General features: G+C 31.8%; 1 protein-coding gene across 1 annotated transcript in view; it reads left to right on the plus strand.

Moving 5' to 3' along the window:
- The first annotated feature begins 1,513 nt into the window (after positions 1-1,513).
- LOC133180136 (uncharacterized) overlaps positions 1,514-12,431 on the plus strand; it is a 69,463-nt gene continuing 58,545 nt past the window's right edge. Inside the window, exons 1-11 of the mRNA XM_061314711.1 lie at positions 1,514-1,766; positions 4,269-4,505; positions 6,169-6,408; positions 6,699-6,836; positions 6,926-7,066; positions 8,449-8,589; positions 8,685-8,825; positions 8,922-9,053; positions 9,293-9,430; positions 9,574-9,688; positions 9,919-10,073. Of these exons, the coding sequence (XP_061170695.1) occupies positions 1,514-1,766; positions 4,269-4,505; positions 6,169-6,408; positions 6,699-6,836; positions 6,926-7,066; positions 8,449-8,589; positions 8,685-8,825; positions 8,922-9,053; positions 9,293-9,430; positions 9,574-9,688; positions 9,919-10,073 (1,831 nt within the window). The remainder of the gene's footprint in view (positions 1,767-4,268; positions 4,506-6,168; positions 6,409-6,698; positions 6,837-6,925; positions 7,067-8,448; positions 8,590-8,684; positions 8,826-8,921; positions 9,054-9,292; positions 9,431-9,573; positions 9,689-9,918; positions 10,074-12,431) is intronic.

Genomic DNA, 12,431 nt, shown 5'->3' on the forward strand with positions numbered 1-12,431 from the left:
TTCTTTTTCTTAAATTACAGGAAGTAATACTACCAAGTTATATTATGTAGTGTTAGGTCTGAATACAGTAAACAAAGGGCAAAAATTACACAAAATATTTTTGGAAAGAACCTCTATATCATTTTATAGAATTTTTAGAAAGTTTTCATTTAAATTCATTGTGTGAACCACTGCCGTATGATAATATAATAAAGATTCAAAATAAATATGTATTTTGTAAGCAAATGTTTGATAAAGGGTTCCACATAGTACATGACCTATTCGATATAGAAGGTAATTTTATTAGTTATGAAAGTATCACAAATGATTATTTAGTAAAGTTACCATTTACCACATATGAGGGTCTGAAGCAAAGTATTTTGAGTGCATGGCCAAATATCAAGCAATAGTCATATAATACTATTGTCAAACCATATCAACCTGAATTTATAAAAATACTTTGTAAGAACAAAAAAGGATCCTGAAATATTTATGATTATTTAATTTCAAAAACACAGCACAAACCAATTTGTGAAAACAAATGGGCTACTGATCTAAAGTAAGAGTCAAATTTCAACTGGAAACATGTTTATGCATACTTTAAATTGATAACAAAAGACTCAGGACTTATGTGGTTTAATTATAGAATTATTCATAGAATATTAGGTACTAATAAGTACTTATATTTGTCTAAAATTAAAAATTCACCACTTTGTTCAATATGTAAATTAGAACCAGAATCAATTCACCATATATTTTTCTACTTTCCACAGATTTCTATGATTTGGCTAGAATTGTCAGATTGGATTTTTCAAAAGTCTGGTAAAAAAATTGAATTTGATGTGAAAACTGTTATTTTTGGTTATCTGGAAAAAGATTACATGGTAATAAATTTGATAATCCTGTTGGTGAAGAAATACTTATTTCAACAATCAAGAAAAAACAATAATATTGTCTGTAATGAAATTCCAAAATGTTTTAACAATTATTATACTTTAGAGGAAAAAATGTCAGAAAATACATTTTATAAAAATAGATGGTCCAAGTGGAAATGTCTTTTTAATGTGTCTAATAGTAACTCTTAATATTATGAATGATTATGTATTGTTTATCGGGTATTTATGTTTATTTGTGTATATATATATATATATATATATATATATATATATATATATATATATATATATATATATATATATATATATATATATATATATATATATATATATATATATATATATATGTGTGTGTGTGTGTGTGTGTGTGTGTGTGTGTGTGTGTGAGGGTGTGTGTGTGTGTGTACATATATATGTATGTATCTGTCCAACAGGTATGAGAGTTGGAGAGAGAGGTGTATATGTTTTGCAAGTACAAAAATTAAAAAAAAAGTAAAAAAAAAAATAGTTTAGGAATCCACAAAAATTTGCTAATTCGAGATCAAATTGACTGTTGGAAATATCAAAAATATCTACAACAGACATGATTTTGAAGAATTTCCTCTTTAGAAAGAAAGCAATTGGTATAACTTGGATGGATGCCTCTGTGTCAAGATTTGAGGGGGTTGCTACTGGTAGAGATTGAAAGATTTTGCTTGGGTGCTGCTGTGCTCAGCACTGAGGTGAATGACGGGAAAGTTACATTTATCAATGCTGACGTAGATGCTGACATAGTAAGTACCACTACCGATGTGGACTTCACATGTTGCATTGACCTAATTACCTCTTTAATTGGAGTGAAGATAGGGCCTTTGAGGTTTTTGGCTTTATCGCAGCCCTCCACCATAACATGTATGTAAGCTTTCACTTGCGTTTTCTCTTCCCGCGTGACGCAGTGGTTAAAGCATTTGCTCTAGAGTATTGATCCTTACGTCGCTGGTCGCGATCCCACTGCGGGACTTGTAGACCAGTCCTTCGGATAAGACCGTATAAACGAGGTCCCCTGTCCCAGTAGGTGTAGGCACAAAAAAAGATCCATCACTGCTCAATGATCCTCACTGGCTGGTATAGGTCTAAATCTGCAGCCCTCCACCATTGTGGCGTCTCGATATGAGTGATAGGTTCTCGGGACGTTAAACAGTCAAGTGTTTTCTCTTGAAATATTTAGCATTTTTTTTAATAACAACATCGGTTTTTTAAATGTCAATGAATTAAATTCATTACAGTTTTTTATCAGTGCACGCGGACCCACGCGCCAACACACGTATCTGGTACTTTTCATGACACCCCTCCTCCAGTACACCCATTTTATGGTATTTAAGTTAAACTTCAAAAACGTTCTTAAAAATAACAGAATACCTTTTTAATAATTAAAAATACATATAACAAATATTAGATTCTAACTAACTTGTGTAAATCAAGATTACTTACTCACGTAATAATACAGTTATAATGCAGTTGTAAGGAATTTTAGCAAAATGCGGAATTATAAGTTCAATACATGAGCGCTTTATTAATATCTGAGGGTCCCGTGACGTTCTAACTAAATACCAGATTAAACATTCTGATATGTATACTTAATTATTATTAAAACAGTAAATGGAATATATCGTTATTGAACTTATATATGTGAATATTGGCACGAGTTGGCTGTAAAGCTCCTGCATTTGAACAGCCAACGAGTGCCGATATTCACCGATATCAGTTTATTATATAGCTAAAACATCTCCCATTCGTTTACATTAATTATTTCAACTAAATAACCCAAATTAACAAGAATTTTCAGTATCGGTATTTAAATTACCGTCTGTCCTGTAAGTGTTCAATATCGCATCATTCCAATGACCCTACCAAGCGTTATGATATACTTATTGAGCTTTTATTGAGGCTAATACATATTGAATTATTAATTTATTATTTCAGTTTTGTGTGAAAATTAAACAAATCTTACGTAGCTGCCACTACCTGTCTTGAATTTGCCTTTAAGAGGTTGACCAGACGACATTTTGTGTTTACATTAGAGCGTTCGACATTGAACGCTCGTATTCGGAATGTTTCGGGAATACTCATATACGTAATACAAACTCAGCTTTCAAAAAACGCCAAGATAATGAACTCTAAAATTCTCTAGACTTTTAATATTTTTTTTATGATAGACTATTTATTAGCTATATAACAACATTTTTTTTTCGAATATTTATATTTGTAAGAATAAGGTCTTACGGACAGCTCTTCTATATCATTCATTTCTGAGTTTTCGAATAGTAAAGAAATCTGTGTATATACCATGAGAGTGCATGTCAATAATTTTATTGCACAATCACCCAACCATACCTACCTATTTATGAGCACTACATGTTAAAAAACTTCCTTGTTTACCTATGAACTGATCAAGACATACTTGTTATGGAGTAAGAATGATTTTTTCCATCAGCATAAACGTCAGGAAACTTTTGATTTTATCGGGAGTTGTCTGTTCCTCTGGATATGGTGCGTGAAATCTTTTTTTAATCCAGAAAACTGTATGAAGGTTGTGTCTGATTTTTGATAAGCAGTATACATATGAACTCTGTATGTGGTTTATTTTTCTTTAAATATTATAATTCGTAGAGAATAAAGTTCTCATAACATTATTGCTTTTTTAGTTTATATATTGCATTTATAATACGTGTATAATTGAACCTATATCATTGAGTTAGAACATGCACAGGAATATTTATTCCTTATAGAAATAACTGCGGCTTCCTTTAAAATCCTAATACACATTTACTTATAGCCGTAGTTGATATTTTTTTAAACGTATGGCCTGTTAATCAAAGAGAACACTATAAAAAAATAATAAATGCTTTAAAAAGCCTTCCGTACAGCAGCAACCTTTTTTTAAAAAACAAAATATTTACGGATTTTTTCTTATTTATTAAACTTAAGTATAGCAGTAATAATACATGTAAATAGTACTTTGCAATCTGTCCTTATTTAAAAATTTTGGAATGATTCTAAATCAAAAGCCAATGAAAGAAATAAATTCTAATGAAGTACATTTGATTTGACAATGAACAATATATCATATAAGTACCAATGCATACTCAGTTCGTGCTTATATATATATATGCATTTTGCTTCTATTAATTAAATACCGAATTATGCATGTTCTCTACAACATTAAGATGCTTCTTAATAAATGTAATGCAATTTTTCTGAAATATTCTCAAATAGAAGAATCAGTGTAGTTAGGTCTACGTTGATTTTTAAGCATAGAGGATTATTTATTCTTTCAGACAGACTGCCTTTTCAGTTTGTTTAAAGGTAGAAAAATATTTTGAAATTTAAAAAAGTTCTTTTTTTTCAATATAGATGTCTTAACAAATGGAGGAAAAGCATATCATAAACCTCCTACCACACAATGTTCAAACAATTGTGCCTTTTATGCAGCTGATAAAGCAGTAGATAGAAACAATGACACTTGCACGAGAACAGATATTATTGGTCCAACAGCACAGAAGAAAGAAGTATTTTGGTATGTAGATCTCGGAGACATCTACAACCTCTACGACATTGCCATACAGTTTAAAGATTATGGTTCAAAACATGGTAAGTTTTTTTTTTCTTATAAAGATATAGAACATACTAAAAACGTGTGGTTTGCATTTAGCATCATTGAAGATGTACATATAAATAAATATTAGTGACTAATTATTTATTTGCTACTGGTATTATATATATTTCATACAACTGTTTTCAACGAAAAAAAAATTAATTATTATTCAACAATCCCCGACATTTGTGACCAGAGAGAGATTTCAGTCTGTCTACTAACAATCTTATCACTGTCTACATGTACCATCGGTTCATGCATTCACGTGTCTGAAAGAGAAATGAATGACAACTCTGCATGGGAGATTGCAACTTGAGTTGATGTGAAAACAATTTTACTACACCGATCCTGATGTATTTTTAAAAATTTATAAGTTTGTCTTGTAACTGTATTTTTACAGTGTCATGAGCTCATAAACATGTGATATAAATGCTAGTTATGAAAAATCCATCTCTCAAAATTCATAAGTCAAATTTTAAATATACCTTTCGATTATTTAATGTAGAACAATAGGCAATATGCTATTGTAGGAGGGATTTCACGCATGGATTTTTAAAATAATATGTTATCATTACATATATAAACTGTACACATTGTATATAGCAAAAATTTCTGCGTTAGAGCTCTGTCATTCAGTAACCTTTCTTGACCTTTCCGTCCCCATTCAGTTAAAAACATTTGTAATTCAGAAATTTGATACAACAGATTAAATTCGTATAAACAAAATCTAAAATTTGATATCATGAATGAAATTCGTTTATACTTATTATAAAATTTGACATAATGAATTAAATCCGTATTGTCATTCAGGTTCCATAGTGCTATATTTATGATTGAACGAATTGCCAAATTGAATCAATTAATATAAATTTGTCATATGTTTCAAGACCTCTTTTCAATAATTTAATTATTTATAATAAATTCGTTTTAACGAATTTTATCTCTTTTCGGTTGTTTTCGATAGACACGAGTTTAGTAAGAGTTATTTCCCGTTGGTCGCCATATTGGAGGTATACAAGCCCGATTCCCTTCATTATTCAACCAATTTAAACTTCTCATACTGGGCAATTGGGTGAAAAACACAATTTTTCTTAAGAATTTATGTTAACACAAGCTTCCTTTAATTCGTAATTTTGATTTTCAAAAGATTTTTGCCCTTATATTTCTGCCATACAAGTTTAAAATTGGTTGCTCAAAGAGGAAACTTCGCTAGTTGTACCTCCAAGATGGGGGGGGGGGAGCAACGGGAAATAACTCTTGCTAAATTCAGGCCTATCGAAAACTAACTATAGCAAATTTTTGAATCCAACAGATTAGGTATAACAGGTTAAATTATCTATAAGGAAAAAAAAATAAATTCGTTGTTATAAATTTGAAAATATCAAATTCAGAAATATTGGTTTAAGGTCCAAAATTGGCTTCCGTATTCAAGTAATTTCCCCATGGGGTTAAAGAATGAATATCCTCCAATCCGCTATTGAATCATGCACACCTTATACATTACATGGGTAAAACTGTACTTCAATCACACGACATATACAACTTGGTTTTGTTCAGGAAATTGAATCGTTTACTACTGAACAAGAGACATATTATTTAACATCAAGGTACTTGTAGTCCATTTTAGCTAGCACCAGAACGAACTATTAATTTTTGTAGAAGACAGACAAAGAGGCCGCTTTGCAGGCTTTTCCCTTTACCTGTCCAATACTACTAGAAAAGAAGATGGTCATCTGTGTTATAAAGACGGACCACAGTTACCTCCCTTAGATTTCAAAACAAGATGTATTGGACATGCCTCTCATGTAATATTTTACAACGAACGATTGGATGGGACTGTTTATCCTCCCGGATATGAATCACTTGTTTTAACACAATTATGTGAAGTAATAATAAGAGGTGGGTTGATAACCAACATTTTCCCCCAAATTAATGAGATCACTGACATTGCACATGCCTGTCAGAAACTTGAAATTCAACTCATAATATATTTCGTGAAATAACGCTGTAAAGGATAAATCTTTGACATAGTGTGCATTTTATTGAGTCTTTGATAAACTGTAATATTTATCAACACTGTTCTACCTTTAAGTGCTTGACATGTATAAATTGTTACAAGGTGATAAAATATTGACTGTTTGTATCTTATGGGAAAAATGTTTTAATAATACTAGTAAGTGTTCTTTCAGGTTGTGCAGATCGAGGAACTTACGGTGAAACGTGCGAATTGAACTGTTCTGAACACTGTCAAGAGAACAGGTGTGATATCATAAATGGAACATGCCTGGGATGTATGGCTGGATGGACAGGAAAGTTCTGTCAAACACGTATAATCTTCATGAATATATATCCTGTATTTAATAATGTTTAGGTTGTGGACTGTTATGATTCAGGAATTAATACATTTTGTTTATAGCATGTGAAAGTGGATCATATGGTGTAGAATGCAAACATCAGTGTGGAGGGCATTGTAGAGATGGTCATACTTGTAGCCCTGTAACAGGAAACTGTGATAAAGGATGTGCTTCCGGATGGACTGGGTCACTGTGTAATGAATGTAAATTTCTCAAAAAAATAAATGTCATATATGTAAGAATTAACGTCATATCTATTTTAAAACTGCTTTCATTTTCAAACTACCGTCACGGTAGCTCCATTGGTAGAGCGCTCGCTCCGTGATCGGAAGGTCGTTGGTTCAAACCTCGGCAGAGACTGACCTAGGCCGATAAAATACAAATGGCCCATGGGCCATACCATTCACATTGGCTAGATAAGGCAGAAATCAGTTTGACATTAAAAGAATTAAATATATGTGATCGCAAATAACCCTTCCTACACCGGAAAAGTAGGCATAATTTATTTATACTTGAATCTACACTACCTGCCTTCTTTGACTAATCAAGGCTTTAGAAACTTTTTCTTCTATATGTTTGAGCTTTTGTAGCCCTGCCCTATCCCCAGGTAAACACAATTTGAACAAACTTGAATCTACATTATTTCAGGAAGCATTCACATAAGTTTTATCTTTTCTGGCCCAGTGCCTCTTAAGAAGATTTTAATAACCCCACCCGATTTTTACTTTTTAAAAATTATCTCACCTTATAAGATGCGTGGCCCTTCATTTGAACGAACCTGAATCCCCTTTACCCAAGGATACTCTCTGCCTAGGTTGGTTGAAATTGGCCCAGTGGTTCTGTAGAAGAAGATAAAAATACAAAAAGTTAACGACGACTACGACAAACAAATTTTGATCGGAAAAGATCACTTGAGGCTTCGGCTCAGATGAGCTTAAAATAGGTAGCAACTGTTCCTTCACCAAGCGCTCGGCACTTTAAAGTGAACGTAGCGGGGCTTTTGGATGAGACCTTAAAAACCGAGGCCCAGCAGGCGTTCGCACCATAGAGATCCCTCACTGCACAATGGCCCTGTCTAAATTTGCAGCCCTTCGCCGGTTTATGGTAATGTCTCTGTAAGGGTTCAATATCATCGAGTTGTACGTAAAACATCGCATGTATTAAAGTCATTAGGAATATAATGATGATCGAATACTCTTTTTACTGAATACATTTCTTTTAAATTGATATTTAATGATTAAAAACAGAGGAAGATAATCCTTCAATGACAGGTCAAGTCGAGGCCATACTTAAAGCTGAATACGATATGTATAAGTAATTTTTCCATCATATTCTTTTACAAGCCAAAATATCCATCTATACCAACGAATTAGTAACAAAGAACGGAGTATAGTAAACCATATCATGTAAAGACAAATACATGTACTTAAAGAAGCTCAAACAAAACACCCATATTCATATATACCTTTAATAAGATTACACTGTAATGCTTTTTTGTCTTAAAAAGAAAACTTTGCTCATTTGTTATGGTAAATCCTGAATGTATTTCTTTTTGGTGAGTTTATTTAACAAATTACAATGACAGCTTGTATCAGCGGTCGTTATGGTTCAGATTGTGTCTTCAACTGTAGTGGACATTGTTTAAATAAATCCCCTTGTAACCGGACAAATGGACATTGTGACTCGGGTTGTAGCCCTGGATATACTGGACCATTTTGTACTAAAGGTATACCTTAATTATTGTGAAGGTTTTCAAAAAAAATATGACAAGCATTTAAATCATTGAATTGATTTATGATATTTCCTCTTCCATGCCCTCAGAATGTACAGCAGGAGAGTTTGGAAAAGGATGCAAAAATCCCTGCAGTGGACACTGTTTGAATGAAGTACATTGTAATCACGTGGACGGGACTTGTCGATATGGTTGCGAAGATGGGTATTTTGGACAACAGTGTTTTAACGGTAATGTATTCCTTTTTTTTTTCATTTTAAGATGTTAGTACGTATACAATGTTTTAATTGAGAATGTCCCTTAATTCGTCTGTGCCCTTTTTAAAGCTTGTACACCCGGTCTCTTTGGAAGAAATTGCTCCACTGAATGTTCTACAAATTGCCATGATACCTGCCGAAATACTGATGGTTTTTGTGTGTGCAAGTCTGGATTCATGGGTCCTCCATATTGCAGCACAGGTAACCACGTAATATTTTAAATAACGATACTTGATTCTATCATTTTTCTTGCTTCGTGAAAGGAGTGCATTTAAGAAATACTTCTAAGCATATCATATTTCATACAATTTGTTTGATAACGTTTCATTATACAGTCGTTCAAATCATTCGATTGAACAACAGCATTCATTGAATCTAATTTTTAAAAAAATTATTCATAAATGTTCTTTACGTTAGATGCAGTAATATAATTATTACAGGGTGTCCGAAAAATCGGTTTGGCAAAAACTGTGTAAACTCCTGTAAATCTGACTGTGTCAATAATACATGTAATAGATTCAACGGAAGTTGTGCTTTGGAATGCATGGATCTATTTTTTGGAGATATGTGCAATCAAGGTGAGAGTGAACAACATATTTATTTAATTGATTAAACAGCTACATAATATAGATTTATGCATGTATATAATGATTTGGCATTTGATTTGATGAATATCTTAATGCAGTTGAGTAGAAAATTATTTTACTCATTGTTTAAATAGAGACTTCTCCAGTTCATCCCCAAAGCTATTCGGCAGAGGCACTGACCATTGGAGGGCTTCTTGGAGGATTAGCTGTCGTGTCTATCCTTTCTGTTTTGATTGCTCTATATAGACGGTAAGTATCCCCCTCCCTCATTTTTTTTCATACAAGCATGCAAGTTCATAATCAGTTAGCAAGTCAACAATTTTTAATTGATTAATATAAGAACTCGACTAATTGCATTACTACAAGTTTCCGAACAATTATGACCAACATTTACATCAACTAGAGCGAACTATACATTCTACACTTTCACGTTTTGTTTACTCATGTGACTGTATTTTATTTTTCATGTTTTATTGCAGCGAACTCATTTTGAAGATTTGTAAAGGAAAAACACAGAATTCGGAGACATACACCAATATATGCAATATACGACCATCAAAAGACTACATGCACAATTACCAAGAATTAACCATAGCTGGAGATAAAAATGATTATGCAAACATTGAATTGAAAACTTTATAGATGAAACCTGTCTTTTAGTCAATACACACATGTACATCTAAATTGTGCTCTCTGTTTTCATCTCTGCCCTTTTTTTTTCATTTTAACTTTTAATAGAAATTTTGCTAAAAATCAACGGTCAATTTTGATAGAAAATGTTTTTGATATAGTAACTTCAATATATTCTGAAGCACAGGGCTTCAACTTTTTTTATCGGCCGCAGCAGCAGCCAATCTTTTAGTAAGTGTGTTAGAATGTACACATTGGGGAAATAAGAAGTTATCTATTCATTGCATCATAGGAAAAAAAACATATATTGACAGCATACTTAAAAGTTGTGAATAAAAGATTTTTTTATATGCTTAATATTAAGTCTAAATGATTGTTCTAACGTTTAAGTTTGTTTTTCATTTCTCATGAGATATTTATTAATTTACGATTCAATAAAAAGTTGTTACATGAACTGCTACCCAACATGAATGTAAGATAAAAAAACAAACTTATTGAATTTCCGAATATGAATAACAATGTAAAAAAAAAATAAATAAATAAATAAATTATGAAACATTTAAGAAGAACCGAATTTTGTTTTGAATACACTACATTTACAAATGACATGATGATTTTTTTTCTGCACTTGACTCAACATGTGAAGTTTGTCCCTTTTTGTCAGCATTTAGATAAATGTATTTGTAGCATTTGTCTTTGAATCAGAATCATAATTTGACTTTAATACATTCCTATTCTTTATTCAGTCTGATTATTTAATTTCATTAATATTTAACAATTGATCACTGAAAATTAAAATATAAAAAATAGAAGAAATTAAAAAGTAAAGCAAGTATAGAAATGTTTCATATAACTTTTCTACTGGTAATGTTTTTTCCTTGGACTCTTACTTGTAGAAATACTTTAAAATGCTTGATACAATTTTGCGGCCGATTCGATGCTTTGCATCAATTTAACTTGTGCATATTTAATGACTCAAATCTGACGTTACATGGCAACACCTTAGTGTCAAAAATGAATTTTTAATTTTGAATTTTTCAACATGAACAAAATTAATCACACTTTAAATACAAACATTCTGTGTGTCTTGAAAAAGAGGTATTCTTTTAAAAATTTTGATCAGCTGGTTTACCATTTTTGCTCCACATATATTTTTAAAGGGCTCTAATTTGCAGTTATCTACTTTCTTTACGAAGTTTGTCATGACAAGTAGATGACCTCGTATAAATTTAAGGGCAAAGACAGTGTGTTTACAGCTCTAATTATTTTAAATAGTAAATGTTCAATATCTTTAAAGATAAAACAACCTTAAATTGTGAACAATCTCTAAATTCCACGCATAGCCTGACCATGACAGAGGATCGTCCTATTGATTTACAGGTGGATTTTTACATATTATCATACTTTATCTTGCTTTTTTTTTTCTTTTTTTTCGAATAAAATTTACCGTAATTTGGAGAAAAAATGAGTGAACTTAACGCCGCTTTTTGGATCTTTTTGACATTCCTCTACCAAGCTATATATGACGAAAATCAAAAATAATTTACAAGTATTTTCAAAATCAAGTAAATCTATGGGCACATTGTGCATGGACAGCAATAAATTTTGACATTCATATAATTTTTATAAATGTTGATTAGAAAACAGTATTGATTGTTTAAAGTGCTTGTCACGGACGTCTTTTGCAAATATTTTAAATATCAATTATTAAATTATTATAGTTTATACAAAGATATGATATCATACACACAAACACACACAAAATCAGTCAAAGTGCCATCTTTACCCAAGGGATCTGAAATTGACAGTACCTCCAGGAGATGGTAATCTATGCAGAATTCTGTCACCAGTCAAGATGTTGTTCATCAATGACTCTTGTTAACTTGATCATTCACTTGAAATAACCCCATCTCCATGAAACTTTGGCAATGACACTTTGAGTAGAAATTCACAGAACGTTTTCGTAAAAATAGTAAACAAAAAATGACTATTTTAAATTAAACAATAATCTCAATATCTTTATGAAAATAAACAACTACATGTATTTACCTGTTTCATTTTTATTTTGCTACCCTCATGTTTATTATTCATGTAGTCCGGGACAGTAGGATTACATATATATATGAGGAAGCACGCTCATTGATGTATTTGAGAAATAAAATTTATCCCTCTTGACTCCAAACAAAAAGGAAGAAAATTACGATCGAAATGAATATGTATATATACAGCTGAAATATGGAGATCAAGCACAAAAATGCATTGAGACAATATAAATTGGGAGCAGAGCAAACACGGAGCTCTAAAAAACATCAGAGGTGGGATCAGGTACAAAGGGGGGGGGGGGGTGGGAGCATCCAATGTC

Source organism: Saccostrea echinata, unplaced genomic scaffold (assembly GCF_033153115.1).
Source record: "Saccostrea echinata isolate AGI-Se365-2 ecotype Australia unplaced genomic scaffold, CSIRO_AGI_Sech_v1 ptg000006l, whole genome shotgun sequence".
Classification (NCBI taxonomy): domain Eukaryota; kingdom Metazoa; phylum Mollusca; class Bivalvia; order Ostreida; family Ostreidae; genus Saccostrea; species Saccostrea echinata.